Source organism: Triturus cristatus, chromosome 3_1, assembly GCF_964204655.1.
Source record: "Triturus cristatus chromosome 3_1, aTriCri1.1, whole genome shotgun sequence".
Classification (NCBI taxonomy): Eukaryota; Metazoa; Chordata; class Amphibia; order Caudata; family Salamandridae; genus Triturus; species Triturus cristatus.
The window spans coordinates 868,996,342-869,018,369 of NC_140583.1; the positions used below are offsets into that span (position 1 = coordinate 868,996,342).

The following is a 22,028-nucleotide window of genomic DNA, read 5'->3' on the forward strand; positions in this document are numbered from 1 at the left end:
AAACGCGTTTTTCCCATGCATTTTTCCATAGGACCTTTAGACACAGCTACAGCCCGAACGGCTGAACAGAGTTCCTTGAAATTTGGCAGAGAGGTAGTCTACAGGTCAAGGAAGTGCCTTTTGTAGGTTTGGTGTAAATCTGTTCAGTAGATTCTGAGAAAATAGCCTTTAAATCAATATATATATCTGAGCCAGCTTACGGTGCGCTTACGGTGCGCTTACCGTACGCGTACGGTGACGTGCGCGAGCGCGATTCTGATTGGCTGTTCGATCTAAGTAAACATTCGAATCGGTCGAAACCAGGAAGCGGCGGCCGCCATTTTCTCTCTCGCACTCTGAGGGGGGCAGCATAAACAAAGTCAAAAAACATCTAAAGGGGTAGTATATTTAGTTCTTAACCACCCAGCATCGATATAGGTGTCCCCCAAAAACCCCCAAGGCCCAAAAAACAATTTTAATTTTTTTCAAAAAATCGCCGATTACGCTTACCGTACGCGTACGATTAAAATTATTAAAAAAAAATAAATTAACCACACTTTCCCCACCCCGTGTGCAAATGGTGCCCTAAGGGCACCATTTGTGCATGGCATATATTTTTCACGGAAACTAATAATGAATACCTTTCACAACGAAGCACATAATATGTCCCCCATGTGCGCACGGTGCGCGAAGCGCATCGTGCGTACATGGCCCATCCCGCGTAACGTGGGCACGCAGTGCGCGCAGCGCACCGCCTGACCACCGTGCGCGCACGGCACTAACTGCGTAAAGTGGGCGCGCGGTGCGCTTCTCACTGTGCGCGCACGGTGCGCGAAGCGCACCGTGCGCGCACGGAACGAACTGCGTTAACTGGGCGCGCACGCCACGAATGGCGTAAAGTAACTTAGCATTTAAAAAACCGTACAAATTCACTGAAAAAACCATAGGTTTCACACACGTTATAGTTAGGAATTAGCATTTAAAAAACCTTGCAAATTCACTGAAAAAACCATAGGTTTCACACAAGTTATAGTTAGCTGTACATTTCACTCGTAAAAAACCAATGAAATTCCCCCGTTATAGTTAGTGCAGGCAACTATAACTCACGCGACCGCAATCCTCTGCTGATGACATATGTGTCTTTATGAAAAAAAAATATTTGTAATATATGTATAGCTAAAATTTAATGGAAGAAGACATGGGCAAATAAGTGTCTAAATACAGTATTAGCATCAGCAGAGGATTGCGGTCGCGTGAGTTATAGTTGCCTGCACTAACTATAACGGGGGAATTTCATTGGTTTTTTACGAGTGAAATGTACAGCTAACTATAACTTGTGTGAAACCTATGGTTTTTTCAGTGAATATATATATATATATATATATATATATATATATATATATATATATACATATACATATAGGAGCTGCCTCTGTGAACGTATATATATATATATATATACAACAAAGATGCCCTGAAGCATTGAAGACGCACTCCACGGAGGTAAGTTCAACCGAACATTTTATTATTCAAACCAGCTTTCTCATTCCGATAATATTGTCCCTTACGCGTTTCGGAGCTCCTGCTCCTTCATCCGAGGGAAACCCAACAGTCACAGACTTGCGCTGCACACATTTCACCAATTAATACCCTTCAGTGGGTCTCGCAAGTCAGTCTTGCCTTCTGGGGTTTGTAGTCCCTCATGTGATGCAGCGCCAATTTTCTCCGTAGTGGATTCCGTGAACAGCCAGATTAATTTGACATCATTTTACAAGCCCTCCGGTGGGCCTCAGAAATTCATGCCAGTTTGCCTTGTAATTACCTTCGTGCTGCAAACAGGAGTGAAAAGTTCAACCTTGCAGACCTCTGGGGTTTCATGGCGGTGCGATCCTCCACGGCCAGGCTGCCGCGCTAGAAATATACAACAAAGATGCCCTGAAGCATTGAAGACGCACTCCACGGAGGTAAGTTCAACCGAACATTTTATTATTCAAACCAGCTTTCTCATTCCGATAATATTGTCCCTTACGCGTTTCGGAGCTCCTGCTCCTTCATCCGAGGGAAACCCAACAGTCACAGACTTGCGCTGCACACATTTCACCAATTAATACCCTTCAGTGGGTCTCGCAAGTCAGTCTTGCCTTCTGGGGTTTGTAGTCCCTCATGTGATGCAGCGCCAATTTTCTCCGTAGTGGATTCCGTGAACAGCCAGATTAATTTGACATCATTTTACAAGCCCTCCGGTGGGCCTCAGAAATTCATGCCAGTTTGCCTTGTAATTACCTTCGTGCTGCAAACAGGAGTGAAAAGTTCAACCTTGCAGACCTCTGGGGTTTCATGGCGGTGCGATCCTCCACGGCCAGGCTGCCGCGCTAGAAATATACAACAAAGATGCCCTGAAGCATTGAAGACGCACTCCACGGAGGTAAGTTCAACCGAACATTTTATTATTCAAACCAGCTTTCTCATTCCGATAATATTGTCCCTTACGCGTTTCGGAGCTCCTGCTCCTTCATCCGAGGGAAACCCAACAGTCACAGACTTGCGCTGCACACATTTCACCAATTAATACCCTTCAGTGGGTCTCGCAAGTCAGTCTTGCCTTCTGGGGTTTGTAGTCCCTCATGTGATGCAGCGCCAATTTTCTCCGTAGTGGATTCCGTGAACAGCCAGATTAATTTGACATCATTTTACAAGCCCTCCGGTGGGCCTCAGAAATTCATGCCAGTTTGCCTTGTAATTACCTTCGTGCTGCAAACAGGAGTGAAAAGTTCAACCTTGCAGACCTCTGGGGTTTCATGGCGGTGCGATCCTCCACGGCCAGGCTGCCGCGCTAGAAATATACAACAAAGATGCCCTGAAGCATTGAAGACGCACTCCACGGAGGTAAGTTCAACCGAACATTTTATTATTCAAACCAGCTTTCTCATTCCGATAATATTGTCCCTTACGCGTTTCGGAGCTCCTGCTCCTTCATCCGAGGGAAACCCAACAGTCACAGACTTGCGCTGCACACATTTCACCAATTAATACCCTTCAGTGGGTCTCGCAAGTCAGTCTTGCCTTCTGGGGTTTGTAGTCCCTCATGTGATGCAGCGCCAATTTTCTCCGTAGTGGATTCCGTGAACAGCCAGATTAATTTGACATCATTTTACAAGCCCTCCGGTGGGCCTCAGAAATTCATGCCAGTTTGCCTTGTAATTACCTTCGTGCTGCAAACAGGAGTGAAAAGTTCAACCTTGCAGACCTCTGGGGTTTCATGGCGGTGCGATCCTCCACGGCCAGGCTGCCGCGCTAGAAATATACAACAAAGATGCCCTGAAGCATTGAAGACGCACTCCACGGAGGTAAGTTCAACCGAACATTTTATTATTCAAACCAGCTTTCTCATTCCGATAATATTGTCCCTTACGCGTTTCGGAGCTCCTGCTCCTTCATCCGAGGGAAACCCAACAGTCACAGACTTGCGCTGCACACATTTCACCAATTAATACCCTTCAGTGGGTCTCGCAAGTCAGTCTTGCCTTCTGGGGTTTGTAGTCCCTCATGTGATGCAGCGCCAATTTTCTCCGTAGTGGATTCCGTGAACAGCCAGATTAATTTGACATCATTTTACAAGCCCTCCGGTGGGCCTCAGAAATTCATGCCAGTTTGCCTTGTAATTACCTTCGTGCTGCAAACAGGAGTGAAAAGTTCAACCTTGCAGACCTCTGGGGTTTCATGGCGGTGCGATCCTCCACGGCCAGGCTGCCGCGCTAGAAATATACAACAAAGATGCCCTGAAGCATTGAAGACGCACTCCACGGAGGTAAGTTCAACCGAACATTTTATTATTCAAACCAGCTTTCTCATTCCGATAATATTGTCCCTTACGCGTTTCGGAGCTCCTGCTCCTTCATCCGAGGGAAACCCAACAGTCACAGACTTGCGCTGCACACATTTCACCAATTAATACCCTTCAGTGGGTCTCGCAAGTCAGTCTTGCCTTCTGGGGTTTGTAGTCCCTCATGTGATGCAGCGCCAATTTTCTCCGTAGTGGATTCCGTGAACAGCCAGATTAATTTGACATCATTTTACAAGCCCTCCGGTGGGCCTCAGAAATTCATGCCAGTTTGCCTTGTAATTACCTTCGTGCTGCAAACAGGAGTGAAAAGTTCAACCTTGCAGACCTCTGGGGTTTCATGGCGGTGCGATCCTCCACGGCCAGGCTGCCGCGCTAGAAATATACAACAAAGATGCCCTGAAGCATTGAAGACGCACTCCACGGAGGTAAGTTCAACCGAACATTTTATTATTCAAACCAGCTTTCTCATTCCGATAATATTGTCCCTTACGCGTTTCGGAGCTCCTGCTCCTTCATCCGAGGGAAACCCAACAGTCACAGACTTGCGCTGCACACATTTCACCAATTAATACCCTTCAGTGGGTCTCGCAAGTCAGTCTTGCCTTCTGGGGTTTGTAGTCCCTCATGTGATGCAGCGCCAATTTTCTCCGTAGTGGATTCCGTGAACAGCCAGATTAATTTGACATCATTTTACAAGCCCTCCGGTGGGCCTCAGAAATTCATGCCAGTTTGCCTTGTAATTACCTTCGTGCTGCAAACAGGAGTGAAAAGTTCAACCTTGCAGACCTCTGGGGTTTCATGGCGGTGCGATCCTCCACGGCCAGGCTGCCGCGCTAGAAATATACAACAAAGATGCCCTGAAGCATTGAAGACGCACTCCACGGAGGTAAGTTCAACCGAACATTTTATTATTCAAACCAGCTTTCTCATTCCGATAATATTGTCCCTTACGCGTTTCGGAGCTCCTGCTCCTTCATCCGAGGGAAACCCAACAGTCACAGACTTGCGCTGCACACATTTCACCAATTAATACCCTTCAGTGGGTCTCGCAAGTCAGTCTTGCCTTCTGGGGTTTGTAGTCCCTCATGTGATGCAGCGCCAATTTTCTCCGTAGTGGATTCCGTGAACAGCCAGATTAATTTGACATCATTTTACAAGCCCTCCGGTGGGCCTCAGAAATTCATGCCAGTTTGCCTTGTAATTACCTTCGTGCTGCAAACAGGAGTGAAAAGTTCAACCTTGCAGACCTCTGGGGTTTCATGGCGGTGCGATCCTCCACGGCCAGGCTGCCGCGCTAGAAATATACAACAAAGATGCCCTGAAGCATTGAAGACGCACTCCACGGAGGTAAGTTCAACCGAACATTTTATTATTCAAACCAGCTTTCTCATTCCGATAATATTGTCCCTTACGCGTTTCGGAGCTCCTGCTCCTTCATCCGAGGGAAACCCAACAGTCACAGACTTGCGCTGCACACATTTCACCAATTAATACCCTTCAGTGGGTCTCGCAAGTCAGTCTTGCCTTCTGGGGTTTGTAGTCCCTCATGTGATGCAGCGCCAATTTTCTCCGTAGTGGATTCCGTGAACAGCCAGATTAATTTGACATCATTTTACAAGCCCTCCGGTGGGCCTCAGAAATTCATGCCAGTTTGCCTTGTAATTACCTTCGTGCTGCAAACAGGAGTGAAAAGTTCAACCTTGCAGACCTCTGGGGTTTCATGGCGGTGCGATCCTCCACGGCCAGGCTGCCGCGCTAGAAATATACAACAAAGATGCCCTGAAGCATTGAAGACGCACTCCACGGAGGTAAGTTCAACCGAACATTTTATTATTCAAACCAGCTTTCTCATTCCGATAATATTGTCCCTTACGCGTTTCGGAGCTCCTGCTCCTTCATCCGAGGGAAACCCAACAGTCACAGACTTGCGCTGCACACATTTCACCAATTAATACCCTTCAGTGGGTCTCGCAAGTCAGTCTTGCCTTCTGGGGTTTGTAGTCCCTCATGTGATGCAGCGCCAATTTTCTCCGTAGTGGATTCCGTGAACAGCCAGATTAATTTGACATCATTTTACAAGCCCTCCGGTGGGCCTCAGAAATTCATGCCAGTTTGCCTTGTAATTACCTTCGTGCTGCAAACAGGAGTGAAAAGTTCAACCTTGCAGACCTCTGGGGTTTCATGGCGGTGCGATCCTCCACGGCCAGGCTGCCGCGCTAGAAATATACAACAAAGATGCCCTGAAGCATTGAAGACGCACTCCACGGAGGTAAGTTCAACCGAACATTTTATTATTCAAACCAGCTTTCTCATTCCGATAATATTGTCCCTTACGCGTTTCGGAGCTCCTGCTCCTTCATCCGAGGGAAACCCAACAGTCACAGACTTGCGCTGCACACATTTCACCAATTAATACCCTTCAGTGGGTCTCGCAAGTCAGTCTTGCCTTCTGGGGTTTGTAGTCCCTCATGTGATGCAGCGCCAATTTTCTCCGTAGTGGATTCCGTGAACAGCCAGATTAATTTGACATCATTTTACAAGCCCTCCGGTGGGCCTCAGAAATTCATGCCAGTTTGCCTTGTAATTACCTTCGTGCTGCAAACAGGAGTGAAAAGTTCAACCTTGCAGACCTCTGGGGTTTCATGGCGGTGCGATCCTCCACGGCCAGGCTGCCGCGCTAGAAATATACAACAAAGATGCCCTGAAGCATTGAAGACGCACTCCACGGAGGTAAGTTCAACCGAACATTTTATTATTCAAACCAGCTTTCTCATTCCGATAATATTGTCCCTTACGCGTTTCGGAGCTCCTGCTCCTTCATCCGAGGGAAACCCAACAGTCACAGACTTGCGCTGCACACATTTCACCAATTAATACCCTTCAGTGGGTCTCGCAAGTCAGTCTTGCCTTCTGGGGTTTGTAGTCCCTCATGTGATGCAGCGCCAATTTTCTCCGTAGTGGATTCCGTGAACAGCCAGATTAATTTGACATCATTTTACAAGCCCTCCGGTGGGCCTCAGAAATTCATGCCAGTTTGCCTTGTAATTACCTTCGTGCTGCAAACAGGAGTGAAAAGTTCAACCTTGCAGACCTCTGGGGTTTCATGGCGGTGCGATCCTCCACGGCCAGGCTGCCGCGCTAGAAATATACAACAAAGATGCCCTGAAGCATTGAAGACGCACTCCACGGAGGTAAGTTCAACCGAACATTTTATTATTCAAACCAGCTTTCTCATTCCGATAATATTGTCCCTTACGCGTTTCGGAGCTCCTGCTCCTTCATCCGAGGGAAACCCAACAGTCACAGACTTGCGCTGCACACATTTCACCAATTAATACCCTTCAGTGGGTCTCGCAAGTCAGTCTTGCCTTCTGGGGTTTGTAGTCCCTCATGTGATGCAGCGCCAATTTTCTCCGTAGTGGATTCCGTGAACAGCCAGATTAATTTGACATCATTTTACAAGCCCTCCGGTGGGCCTCAGAAATTCATGCCAGTTTGCCTTGTAATTACCTTCGTGCTGCAAACAGGAGTGAAAAGTTCAACCTTGCAGACCTCTGGGGTTTCATGGCGGTGCGATCCTCCACGGCCAGGCTGCCGCGCTAGAAATATACAACAAAGATGCCCTGAAGCATTGAAGACGCACTCCACGGAGGTAAGTTCAACCGAACATTTTATTATTCAAACCAGCTTTCTCATTCCGATAATATTGTCCCTTACGCGTTTCGGAGCTCCTGCTTCTTCATCCGAGGGAAACCCAACAGTCACAGACTTGCGCTGCACACATTTCACCAATTAATACCCTTCAGTGGGTCTCGCAAGTCAGTCTTGCCTTCTGGGGTTTGTAGTCCCTCATGTGATGCAGCGCCAATTTTCTCCGTAGTGGATTCCGTGAACAGCCAGATTAATTTGACATCATTTTACAAGCCCTCCGGTGGGCCTCAGAAATTCATGCCAGTTTGCCTTGTAATTACCTTCGTGCTGCAAACAGGAGTGAAAAGTTCAACCTTGCAGACCTCTGGGGTTTCATGGCGGTGCGATCCTCCACGGCCAGGCTGCCGCGCTAGAAATATACAACAAAGATGCCCTGAAGCATTGAAGACGCACTCCACGGAGGTAAGTTCAACCGAACATTTTATTATTCAAACCAGCTTTCTCATTCCGATAATATTGTCCCTTACGCGTTTCGGAGCTCCTGCTCCTTCATCCGAGGGAAACCCAACAGTCACAGGTCCTCTTGTGAGTAATACCCTTTCGCATATATATATATATGCGAAAGGGTATTACTCACAAGAGGACCAGTCCGGGTACTGCTGGGGGCAAATGGGAGGGAAGGAGAGTGTGGTTAAGGGAAAACGGTGAGACAGGGCAGGATATGTGATGCACTTTGATTCAAAAGGTGCTCTTACATCAGTGTGAGGAAAGGCCTCTTGTGAGTAATACCCTTTCACTTCTCACTTGTGGCACATCACTAGTTCACAAGGCTGCGCATTAAGCAATCCAGGTAATTCACACTCCTTGTCCCCCCTTTTTTATTTCTCGCATTTGTGCCGGTACATGGGCCTTATGCTCTTATTATTTCATTATAGATGTCCTTGCATCACTAGTCCTGAGGAGACCCCGTACTGATAGAGGGTCGAAACGCCATCGACAAGCTGAAAGAGCGAACCATTGCCCAGCGCGTATTATTATATACAGTTGCTGTTTACAAAGAAATTATACAAGAATGGTCGCCTTTTAAGATTTATGGAAACCTTGTATATAAATATACACCCTGTCACTTACGATTAGGTTCCATTTTTCACTTTGGGACACAGTGCACAAATATCTGTTCTATTGTAAATTTAAACAATGTATATAATAAGTCTGTTGTGTTTATAAAACAAGTCATAATTGTACAAATGTGTTGGTGGTTCCTTGCCCTCTGACATTATTCTACCCTCTTTTTAGTGCGATTGTGCAAATTATATTGCTTGAATCATTTTTTATGAGTCCACAGGAACCGTTGTTTCCCCTTATATAACCATTACCCTGGTTCCATTAGTGAGTAGGGCTCCCCCGTCCTTTCTCTTCTTACGGAAGCGGTAGCTCCAGCTACTCGCGTGATTTTTATTATGCTTGCAGCAGTAACGAGTTAGGGCCAAATTCCGAAGGGCTTATGTTCAAGCCTCTTACGCCGCCGGTACACTTTTTCCCCAAATTAAAACTGACCCACCGGCGGCCTTGTACAAGGTGCATCCTTATGCGCTGGACGTTCGATGCGATTCTCTCAGGCGGGCGGAGGTGAGGGAGTTGTTGGGGTGGCCCCCCATCACAGGAGGGAGGGCGAGGGTCCATCCACATCTGCAGGAGTCATAGAAATAAATCTCCCGCTGATACCAAATTCCCTCGCCCAGCAGCCATGTCTGAAGTCCCGGCGGGGGAGGGAGGGGGCAGCCTGCTAGAGCCATTGCTAATAACATCTCCATGTGGTGGGGGAGGGGCGCCCGTGCAGAGGAGGGGGGTGGGGGCTGTAAACTTTTCCTTTGCTCCGTGCACATTCCAATGAAAGACAAACCTCTGCTGTGGAGTCTGCAGCCTCGGAGCCTCCCGCAGACGGTAGACAGGGAAGGCAGTTACATATCCTCAGCTTCACATTCATCCAGCCACCTGTGCACTAACCCACCAAGCTATCCCCCGTCTCCAGAGACATCCACCCCCCTGTGCACTAACCTAACGAGCTATCCACATCTCCAGAGACATCCACCCCCCCTGTGCACTAACCTACCGGGCTTCCTACCCCCCACCCGTATCCGCATCTATCTGCTCGTCTCCCGAAACACCCACACACCGCCAATTTATTTATTCATTCAATACACTTTAAATAGGGCGAACTTTACCCAAAGGTGTCAGAGCGCTTTCCAAACAACGAAGTATACCCGTGATGGAATTTACATATTAACAAGTTACAGATCCTAGCCAACACATCCTTCCGCTCACAAAGTTCAGTAACCGTATCGTTGTCCGAGCGTGTCCCTCGCCAGGAGGCTGGCACACACATGGAGCCCCAGAGAGAGGCCATGGCCCGTATGGGAGGCCCACATGACGTGCATCACGCTGTCAGACCCTGGTGTACACGTACATACCCCCATTTAAGGTAAGCTGTTATGACACAGACTTTCTCCTGACACTCGTCAAGCCAGGATTTTGATGTGCACGCTGGTACTTGTAGTTCTGGTGTATGGAGATGCAGATGGCGCATTGCTCCACCTCGGCCTGCTTGGCCCATATTATGCTTGTTCTCCCAGAGGCTGCTGGCTGTCCCTCGTGCCCACAGTGGTCTCACTGAGCTCCTCTGACCTTTGACCCCTGCCTTGTCTTGCGAGAGGGATAGTGATTTGGGTCTCATCAGTGGCACAGAACCACAGGCAGAGCTACCGTAGTTAAAGGCATGCCATTGCACTGTGTGTGGCATCACAACCCTGTACACTGAGGGAGTGCAGCTTCCCAGGTTTTTGCTCACTGAGCCTTTCCCCAGTAGCTCTTGCTCCCCTCATATTAGTAATTCCTCTTGCTGTCCTCGTGGCCATGTCACATTTCCCACCCAGTGTATTACCGCGTAAGTACATATAAGTGTAATACAAGTGGCACAGCTTTGATTTGTGTACAGTTTCATGTCGAGGGTGCTAGGTCTGTGCAAGAAGGGTGATCGTTCTCCGCTTTGGCTCTCCTTTAGAAGATGGATTTTCAGGGAAGTCCTGAAAAGAGGATGTGAGGTGATTGCTTAGAGCTTGCATCGCTTGAAGTGAACTGAAGCCAACATGTCTTGGCGCGTCATTAAGATTGTTAGAATCTTCAAATATGTGTTGGCTACAGTTTATTGCTTTACTAATTTGAATTATTGAACAGTTGGATGCCAGCACTGAAAAAAGAACAAGCATTGGCATTGGCATAGCCAATAGGTCTCGCTTTCAGGAGACTGAGATGGGCCTGGGTTCAGCTGAGCTCTGTTAGTGTGTTTAGATAAGACTAAAAACACTGCAGGATGCAGCTGCCAAAGTCCGTTCAGGATGCAAAGGAATCAGTAGCATTCAATGATCAGTGAAGCCAAAGGCTGTGGGAGGTTCAGTGGGGGGACAAAGAGGCATGGGACAAAGTTGTCGTAGATCTGTGGGTCTTCATCGACCACTTAAATGGTTGCCATGACTGTACTGCAGTGGGCCTGACTCCAGACTGATAGTCTTGAAGGAGGGTGGTGCATTTGCTTTAATCACAGCGTTGGCTGGTGAATGCCTTTTCAAAGATCTTGACTAGAAATGGAAGATCAGATTCCAGACTGGGCTTCTCCTTCAGTGGGGGGATGTGTACCCTGTCAAGAGCTTCGTTGATGGAAGAGGTGTCAGAGTTTCAGTAGAGATTCCTTTCACTGAAGATGATGGAATGACATTGCCAGGTCAGCAATGGAGATAGGTTTGAAGTTGGTCCACTTGCGTACACTGCGGCAGGGGACCATTGCACCATTTGTGGAGTTTGCATTTGTTGCTGATGGCACATGCTGTACTGTTGGATCTTGTCAGTCTCATCTTTGAAGACATTATTCATCAATGTGCAGTTCATGAGTGTTCAACTGGGGACTCCAGAACAGGGTTGGCCTAATGCTCAATGACCTCGACAAGCATCTGTTTCTGTTGGAGGCCTTGCGGATGGTGGGCTTCTAATAGGAGAACTTGGCCAGTGAGCTGCCAGGGGTGGTATAAAGGGTATTTAGGCCATTTTTTCTTCTTGAACCTGTGTTCATCACCACTGCTTCTCAAGACATCTGCTGCCTTATTTTCTGCCAATAGTTCTTGGTTGTAACATACTGTGGAAGGCTCGTCCTTGCCAAAGTGCATGGATGCTAAAATATCTATGTAGCCCAAATTAGTGCTACAGTCTACTTTGCTTGATAGTAGCTATGGCTGGAGCACAGGCCTCTCTATTTGCATGCCTCTGTTCAAACTTATAAGTCTCTGAGCTAGGGCCTTATTACGAGTTCACCTCGGAACCCATGCTGGCGGTCCGACCACCACCACAGTATTGCGACAACGGCAGTCAGAGCGGCCACCAGGCCATCACATCGCCGCGATCAAGGATCTCCCTGGTCCGACAGTCTTTCCCTGGCAGGAATATGCTGATGGTGCTGCAGCCAGCACAGCAAGCATATTCAGAGTTGCCATTTCACCGCCCTTTTCACGGCGGTGAACCTGCCATGAAAATGGTGCTCGAATGACAACAAAGGAGGCCCTAACAGGGCCGTTGTCGGATTTGAGCCTGGTGGTGCATGCAGGGGGGCACATGTAGTGCTTCCCAGATTGGCACCCCCCTTCCTGCATAATGTGGCATGTATGCCAACCGTGCAGGAAGGTGAAGTTGGTGCTTTGACTGCGGTGGTCTGCATGATAGCCTCTTTTATGAGCATAGCAGACCGCCGCCATCAGACTGCCGCAGGACCGCCTGCCAGTCCAGGGTTTAACTCCTAATCCGGCAGGTGGTCACACCACGACTTTGGCAGTCCTACAGCAGATGGCGGGTTTCACCATCCGCTGTAGGACAGCCAAAGTCGTAATAAGGCCCTAAGTGTTGTATCAAGCCACAAACTCCTATCACCCTCTTGTACTAACAATTGATAGCTCTACTTTCTGCGATACAGTTTACAATCCGCTATCTCTTTGAGGCCTGGACATTTCCTTCCCACCTCCGCAGGGGTTGATAAACAACACAAAATACCACATGGAGAAATGTAGTTCCTACTTCCTCCATGCGCAACCCCAAATGTGAAACCTGACGGCTCTGGGGATTCAACTGATCAGGCTGCTGGTGTTTTGAATAGTGCATGGACCAGTACTCACAGGTACTGAGTACCTGCACTTCTTTCATTTTAAAGGGAGAGTACCTACCTTTCACACTTCACAGCATGGCCTAAATACGTTTAATGGGATAGTTCCGGTGCTTCTCTATAGCACAGAGGTACTCCTGGCTAGTGAGTACCTACATTTCCAAAATTCCATTTCAACCACTGGCTAGAAGTCCAGATCTATTTTAACATCGCGAGAGTATGATGAGATTTTGTTTTCGTCCTTGCAAGCGGCCATCCAGTAGCGCATCGTATGGCATCAGCCTCCAGTGCAGTGAGGTATTTTCCTGAAATGATGCCCAATGTGTCCTCAGTGGATACAGACGAATAGAGGCGCAACTAGATCCAAATTTCGGGGGGGGGCTAAGAAAAAATTTCGGGGGGGGGCTGAATCTTTTAAGCCATAGGCAGAGTGGAGCTGCAGGGGCTCTTAGAAGGGGTGAAACACCAGCGAGGCCTCATTAACATGCAAATGGTCTTTTAAAGACCTGTGAAGTGCTCGGGTGCGGCTGTGTGTGCGCCGGGAAGCTGTCTCATCCCGGGCTGCCACACAAACGGGGGGGGGGGGGGGGCTGAAGCCCTGTAAATCCAATGGGTGTTGCGCGCCTGCAGACGAACCAATCAGCCTACTAGAATGCAGCGCTGCAAAGTAGCAGCTCTGAGTGCGGATTCCAATAATTTTAGATTGTCGAGAAAAAAATTAAGAAAAGATATTAAGAAAAGACATCGGCAGCTCTGGCCGTAGGCCAGAGCTGCCGACTTTCGAGGGTGCTGAGCCTCGGCGTCCCCGGTATCCTGTGATTCTGGGCAAATCACTTAATCTCCCTGTACCCCTTCCAAAAATAAATGCATCGTCGTGTAACGTAACTGTTGCTCATGTAAAGCGCTGCAAAACCTTCGGTTCGAGTTCGCGCTATAAAAATCTGCAAAAAGTAAAAGACGAATATCCTTATGATACCCTCACTGTAAAATAAATGTCATACATTTCGATTTAAAGTGTAGTGTTCACGCGGAAGTCTTTGCTAACAAATTAAGCCGAAGCCTGTCAAGTACAAAATATGACCAATTTAAACCGGTGAAGGTGTAAGAGAAATGACATTATATTGCATTTAGGTCATCTTAGAAAAGCTCAACCCTGCCACCTTCTGGACAGTATCAAAAGCGCAAGGCTATTGCTTTGAGTTCACAGGCTTATTGGTTACGAAAACTCGAAAACCTACAACCACTTCATTTATCAGAACAGATGGTCTGCAAGCCTCATGAAACGTAACGGACCTATGCGAAACCCTGGTGCAGTATTAAATACCAGTCAACATTCGGAACCATTTTTCATTGGATGAAGAAAGTGAAAAACCTACGAAACACTTGCTGTCTTCAAAGGGTTGATACATTCTCATCATTGTATCAATCTCCACTAAAATCTCTGCTCACCAAACCCCTCCCCCCACCCGGGAAAAAAAATCTCAATCTGGGAATGTGACACCATTTAAAGCAAATGTCGCCAAGACCGTCATATTTTGCTAGGGAGGCAAAGAAAACACATTCATATATTTCTGTCTTTAATTAAAAGGCTATCAACTGGTTTCATGTCATGAGGTGACATTGAGCCAGTCCTGTGGGTTTCATCCAAGCCTGCAAATCATGCTGGGACCTGAATCAGAGCAGCCAACTTAAAAAAACAAGTTCACAGTCTGAGAGGTGGGGGTGGGTCTGGGAGGGGGTGGGGCTTCGCTCTGAGAACTCAGAGGCTCTTTTACCCTCTTCCCCCACCAACCTCACCCTACCCCACAAAAAATAAATTACATAATGATTACACCGGTTACAGCACTTGAAACTACACTTTGTTCTCAGCAACAAAAGCACTGTGAAGGGACCAGCCCCTCCCCCCCCCCACCCCCACCCCTTGCTATGTAAGACAATAATTGCACCTCTGGCGTCGAGGCACAAACCCAGACTCGACTACACAAAGTGCAGGCCTGCTCCTTTCAAGGTGCTACAACAAACAGCAGCTTCTTGCATCTTGGAGACAGTAGGCCTAATCTACAAGAACATCCACCATTTCATTTAGGCCTTTTTGACAGACTCTCCTCCTAACAATGTTAGGCTCCGTCTGAGACTCACTAAGATAAAACAAGAAAGCAGCAAACCTTGAAAAATCTTTCCCAGGATGTGGCCCCGAAACAAGTAATTATCTCAACATTCGTACGCAAGCTGCATACCTCTATTTTGTGGAAATATCTCAAAAATCCTGGTAATACGGTTGGCATTTCAGTGTAGAAAAAAACAATTTTAACCACTGCAATTGAGATGACCACTGAGACCAGGGTGTCACCAAGCATGCGTATGTTTCTGCATATCTGTATTGCAGAGTATCCCTCATATGTGCTTCCAAAATGTATGTTGTCCATTTGTGAGTGATACATGGACCATCCAAACCCAAAACTGTATGCACCTGCTCGCTTAACCCAGATCTGTTGACTGGGGGATGAATGTATGATTCATTCATCATTCCGTCCATCATTTGTTTGCGTACACCTGCTCGCTTAACATAAGGCACATTAGTTTTCATTGGAATGATAATGTAATGTTATGTTAGGAGTTTTGTAAAAAACCTGGTTACACCATTCGGAGTGTCCCCATGCTAGAATCCAACGAAAAAGGCCTCAAGAAACCTACCCTTTACTATCTAGTGAATTGGATTTGTCTGAAAAACCAGGTCTAACGTTTTTTCTAAAACATGACTTCAGAAGGCTCCATTATCAGGTCGAGAGGGAGTGAATTCCATAGCTAAGCGGTCAGGAATCTAAAGGAGCAACCGCCCATCTGTGCTCTTTTTATTTTCGGGATCACAATCAATGCAGTCCCTGAGGATCTAAGATGCCCTTTAGGGTGATAGGGTTTGATCAAAGAGAAGAGGTAACGGGGACCTTTCCGAGTCAGGATTGTATGGCAGAAACAGAGTGCTTTGAAAGATACTCTTTCCTTAACAGGAAGCCAATGGAGCTTTAAAACAGCTGTGTCAGTGGAACAGTATCTAGGGATGTTCAGAAGCATCCGAGCAGCAGCGTTTTGCACCCTTTGGAGCATTCTCAGCCTGCTCAGGGAGGCCCCAAGGTAGAGTACATTACAGTATTTATTTATGCGTTTTTATATAGCACGAACTTTACCCGAAGGTGTGGGAGTGCTTTACAATAGAACCAGTTACATTACATAAGGACTTCAGAGTACATAAATCACATAAAAGATATGAAACAGATATACTCTAAACTCCCATAAGAATGGTAGTAAGTACATCAGCTACTACATATACTAGTGGTTAGACTTACATATATACAAGTTGCAAATTCATTCAAGATTACATTTTAAGAAAAGTTGAAGAGATTGTGGTTGGACAAATATATATTAAATATTTACAGAGCAAGATCTTCTCATCATTGGGGGGTTTTTGCGGTGCTCGTTCAGACAGTCCTTCAGGGTGCTGTTGCACTCACGGGTGGTGATCTAGGGCCTGGAGGGATCCCCAAGCTAGTGATGGCCGTAGGGGTAGAAGGCCAGGTGGTGGTGGGCGAAGGCAGCATGCTGGAGCCTGGGGCTGTTCTCGTGCTGGGTGCCATCTATGGGAAGGAGGTAGCTCGGCGCTGTAGGGCATGAAGGCTCTATAGCCGGTGTAGGGGAGTTCGTAAATGGAGGAAAGGTAGTCATTGGTTCGGTGCTGTGGGAGAGAGACTGGAGTAGTGGGAGCCGGCCAGTCTGCGGTGCACCCCAAAGTGACCCCCTGAGCAGGGGCATCTCCCTTGAAGAAACTCACTGCTGTGGCCATGGGCATAACCAGGGTGGCCCTCGTGATCAAAGGGAGGCTGCCATCTTAGTCCTGGTGCAAGGGCTGTAGCCTGGAGGTATTGAGGGTGATGGAGCAGGGGAGGAGGGCTGGCCGACCAATCGACATGTCCCCCCACAGCAGTAGCAAAAGAAGAGGGCACCAGTCTGTTGAAACCTCACTGCCGCAGTCGCTGGCAGAAGAGGACAGTCCAAGTGCTCTGTGTTTAGGCCAAATGTCCGTGCTGCAGCTGCCGCTACATATGTGGCAAGTCGTGGGTGGAGGTCTCCTAGGTCCATGCCCCCCCCCCGAAGTAGTCTGCTGGGAAGGGGATACCACCCCCGAAAAAATGTATCGTTGCGGCCACTGATGCCATCAGGTCACGATCAGAGTGGGGCTGCCATTTTGGCACCAGTCCCACTTCTGGGGCTCTTCAAGCGCACCGCAGGTGTCTCGGATATATCGGCCAGGCTCTCCTGTGGAAGTGGGGATGCGATGGCTGCTGGGTGAGGCCAGGGAGATCGCGGGCGGTGAGGAGCTCCTTCGCCACCCGTGATCCGTCATCTGCAATGGAGCGAGCCAGTCTAGACACTAAAATAGCCTGGACTAGGGTTTTCTTTGCAGATTCAGGAAGGAGCCCCAAGATCTTGCAGAGCATCTTTAAAATGCCAAAACAGGTCCAGGCGAGAGCAGAATCTTAACACATATCTGGTGTTAAGAAATTCTAATGGTGCCAGCGGCTTGTATCTGACTTCTTCTCACTATGCTTATCCAAATGTTACTCTTATGTCTCAGATAATAACTTATTTTTCTTAAATTGTGCCTACATTTTTAAAAGACAAAAAGATGACATTGTTTAGAACCACTGTCTTTTTTAAATTTATTTACTATTCTACCGTGCCACTCCAGGCATTGCTCCAGCTGTCTTTGGCTTGTTCATTGTGATTTCCAGGTATTTAAAGTTACTGCCTGTTTCCACTTTCTACCTATTGTAAAGATCCGGGGTTTGGTTTTCTTTATAATCAAACTTGAAAGTGGCAAACCTTTCTGCTAGATTGTGACATTTTGGACACTTGAATATAACAGCATAACTTAATAGTAAGTACAATATTATACATTTTTAGAACAGTAAGACTATAACTTTATTGCCAAATACAGGTATTTTTATTTCCGGCAACTCTATAGATATTTCCTTCAGTGAGAGAAAAGAGTAAATTGGCATATTTTTCTAGATTCCTCTAATACATCTGAATCCAAGACGCTCGCCACTTTTACATACACCAGTGGGTTTTCATTCTTTCTTTGCCTCCAAGTCTGGACTGCCTAAAGCTACATCATCACCAGTCTGAGGTGCTCTCTCAGAGCCAAAATCCCCCTCAACCGAGATACAACCTACCTTTTTTTCTAATCCCATTGCCAACCTCTGGAGTACTGTACACATTTTAAAAGTGAAAAGTTTCTCCCTCATGATTCTCAAAAACTGTCGTGCTGTAACTCACTTGTATGAGATAATCACTTTCTTACTTTCATTTTATCATGTAATCCAGTAATACTAATTTTGCCTAATCATTTATGCTTAGATTATTTGTTTCCACTATTACGCCTGAAATTCAAAAACAGTTTAAAAAAATAGAATTTTAATAAGAACATTTTCAATAAGAACTGGAAATATACATTTTTGGCGTTTTGGGCAAAAAGGACCAAGAAAAAAGAAAGTACACGTCAGAAGTAAGTGACGCGGTAGAGTGGAGGTTGGATATCCCAAGCGAGTGGTCTCGGTCAAAGATTTTACCTTCTGACCTGATTTAGATCTTGGCGGACGGGTTACTCCATCACAATGGTGAAGGATATCACGTCCGCCAAAATATAAATTCCATTGGATATAATCGGATTTACATTTCATCAGACGGGATATCCGTAACCGTTGTGACAGAGTAACCCATCCACCAAGATCTAAATCAGGTCCCTAAGTCTCTGAAATAGAAGTAAAAATCCTCCAGCAGGGCAAGGCTGCAGCTGTATCCAGCAATGTCTTCTCGAAGTCTAGTTAGGAAATAACATTAAAAAAACATAGAAATTCACTTAAAAAAACAAAGGTTACAGAGACATTATAGTTAGGAAATAGAATTAAAAAAACCATAGAAATTCACTGAAATAAAAAAGGTTGTAGGGACGTCATAGTTAGGCTCAGATTTTACATGCACAAAGCTACAGAAAGTCAGCAGTTATAGTTACCTGAGATAACTATTATTAATCCCTTGCAATGCACTGCTTAGGACCTCAAATATTACGTCACTCATGACATGGTCAGTGATATTACTGATGACAACTCAATTGACATCACTGATCCTCATGTTTTGTTAATTGCCTGGCCGCATGCACCACCTCCCCATAATAGATATAAAAATAAGCCCCCAGGACTTGGCCGGGGCTCAAATACAAACAAGCCTGGGAGACCGTGTTGCTTTTAAAAAAAATGTCACAGGGATTCACGAATCTTCACGGGTTATACCACCAACATATTTTACCAAAAAATCTTTTTGGCCCTGACAAGGTCCCTGGGGGACCCCAGCACCAGGCCTTGGGGGTCAGGGTATTTCTACCTAGTCCCCTTCTCTTTTCTTTACATTTTTGTTTGGGACTTGGCTGAATCTGAGTTCCAAAAATGCCTTTCAACACATCCTGGTTGAAGTGTTGGCAGCTAATCAGATCTCTGTACAAAATTGGTTGGATTTGAGGTGCGTCCGCATCCCTAGATATACAAATGTAGTTTTCTTTTAATATCTCAAAACTACTTAACAGATTTACACTAAATCACAAAATGAGCTCTTCCTGGACCAAGGGCTACTACCCCTCTGCCAAATTTCGTGTAATTCCATCCAGCAGTTCAGGCTGTAGTCATGTCTAAAATCTCTATGGAAATTAACATTGGAAACACACTTTTTTTACACCGGCGTCCCTCCTTTCTTTCTTGGCCTCCGCTTGACGGTTCACCCCGAAACATTCCATGCAGAACTAAAATCAGTAAGTCACTTTTTTGGGAAAATGTTGTGATTTGTCAAATGGCAGTTTATAAACAAGTCCAAAATGCTTTTCATATGGAAACTAGGAAACTAGGTCCTAACTATAAGTAGCTACTGGTTACTACCAGTAGGATATATATATGTGCGTCATCTTGATACGGTAGAGCCTCGCCATCACTATGTCGCCAAAGTTTACCCCAGTAAACACGCGTCACACTCATGAGTAGTGCAACCCGTGTTTACTGAGGTAAACTTTGGCGATATATATATATATATATATATATATATATATTATCTACTGGCGGTCGCCAGTAGATAGTTATAGTTAGGACCGAGTTTCCATAGGAAATCTCAAAATTCTATTTTGAATAACTTTGGCGCCGATTGACGAATCCTCGCGAAATTTTCAAAACTAATGGGGCGCTCCGCTCCGCTCCTACCCTGAAAGTCTCGAGGTGATTCGTCAAGCGGTGGCCGAGAAAAAGGGGGGGGTCCCAAAAAGCGTTTTCCCCATGGATTTTTCCATAGGGACTTTAGTCGCAGCTACAGCCCGAACGGCTGAACAGAATTACGTGAAATTTGGCAGAGAGGTAGCCATAAGGTCCATGAAGTGCCTTTTGCAGGTTTGGTGTAAATCTGCTCAGTACTTCCAGAGAAAATAGCATTTAAATCAATATATATATATCTGTACACGCGCAGCGTGCGTGCTGGGTGCGCGCACCTTGCCGTGCGCGAGCGCAGTTCTGATTGGTTGTTAGATCTTAGTAAACATTCGAATCGGTCGAAACCAGGAAGTGTCGGCCGCCATTTTGTCTCTCGCACTCTGAGGGGGTGAAAAACAAATGTGGAGAACGTGAAAAGGTGGCAGGGTGGACAGTTCCTGACCCCCTAGCCGTGGTCAGGGGGTCCCAGAAGGACCCCCAAGGGCAAAAAAAAAAAAATTTTTTTTTTTCGAAAAATCGCCGAGTGCGCGCACCCTGCGCGCACCACCCAAACGGAAGAAATTCTGCGAAGTTCGCGCAGCGTGCGGGCACTCTGCGATTTTTCGAAAAAAAAAAAATGTATTTGTCCCTTGGGGGCGAAGCGCTCCGTGCCCACTGTTCGTGCACGATCCGCGAAGCGCTCCGTGCGTGCACGGCCCCGAACTGCGCAAAGTGGGCGCGCGGTGCGCGAAGCGCACCACGTGCCCCCCGCGCGCGCACAGTGCGCGCGCCGTGAAAAAGTTTTGTGTAAAAAAATATATTAATAAATTCATAACTTAGCATTTAAAAAAACGTACAAATTCACTGAAAAAACCATAGGTTTCACACACGTTATAGTTAGGAATTAGCATTTAAAAAACCTTGCAAATTCACTTAAAAAACCATAGGTTTCACACATGTTATAGTTAGCTGGGCATTTCCCTCGTAAAAAAACAATGAAATTCCCCGTTATAGTTAGTGCAGGCAACTATAACTCACGCGACCGCAATCCGCTGCTGATGACGTCAGATAATACATCACTGATGACATATGTGTCTTTCTGAAAAAAAAAAAATGAAATATATGTATAGCTAAAGATGAATGGAAGAAGACATGGGTAAATAAGTGTCTAAATACAGTGATGTAATATCTGACGTCATCAGCAGCGGATTGCGGTCGCGTGAGTTATAGTTGCCTGCACTAACTATAACGGGGAATTTCATTGGTTTTTTACGAGGGAAATGCCCAGCTAACTATATCATGTGTGAAACCTATGGTTTTTTAAGTGAATTATATATATATATATATATTGCACACAACCTTGTTTTTTGAAGCTCTTTGTACAGTTGGCACAAAAACAGGAACAGACTCTACTTTCTTAATGCATATTATTTATTTTTCTTTGTAGCTTGCCGCCATGACGTGTTTCGGCCCTCTCAGGCCTTGATCACATATATGTATACATAACCTTGAATTTCATTTCACTTCATGCCATAAACTGTTGCAGAGACTAAACATGTTTTCTGAAGAGAACATTATGCAGCATACTTCCCATTTCATTTCATGAATTTACAAACAAAACATAAGCTGTAGTAGACATTGTATACAACTTAACTGTGGTGTATTTGTTAGAGGTAAAGGTTTCTGATTTCAAAACTGATAGGTTCACATATTGCCTACCTTGTCTTGGCCACAGAGCCTGACTGTTGCTGAGCCTGGATGAGGTCAGCCAGCTGCCTCTGCAAAGCCATATCTTTACCATGGGCTTGTCTTATAAAAGGGTGCTCTAAAAGATGGATGACCGAAGGCCGTTTTTCAAAATCCTTAATTAGGCACCTGAAATATGAAAAGAAAAAAATAATATGATGAGATACAGTATAACTTACAAGGTTATTTATGTATGTTAGAACATATATATTTTTTAAAGTTTCACGGAACATACAGTATATCGGAGACACACCTCCAAGTTCAATCTACACAGATGTGAAAAGAGAAGTTTGTACGCAAATAAAATAAGATAAGATCCTGCAAATTA

The 22,028-nt window shown here is 46.1% G+C and overlaps 1 protein-coding gene across 4 annotated transcripts in view; it reads right to left on the bottom strand.

Annotated features, from left to right (window-relative positions):
- MYO3B (myosin IIIB) overlaps window positions 1–22,028 on the bottom strand; it is a 2,253,613-nt gene that overhangs the window by 1,247,955 nt on the left and 983,630 nt on the right. For all 4 annotated transcript variants that reach the window (XM_085645333.1, XM_085645331.1, XM_085645332.1 and 1 more), the window contains one exon: window positions 21,674–21,829. In XM_085645333.1, the coding sequence (XP_085501459.1) occupies window positions 21,674–21,829 (156 nt within the window). The remainder of the gene's footprint in view (window positions 1–21,673; window positions 21,830–22,028) is intronic.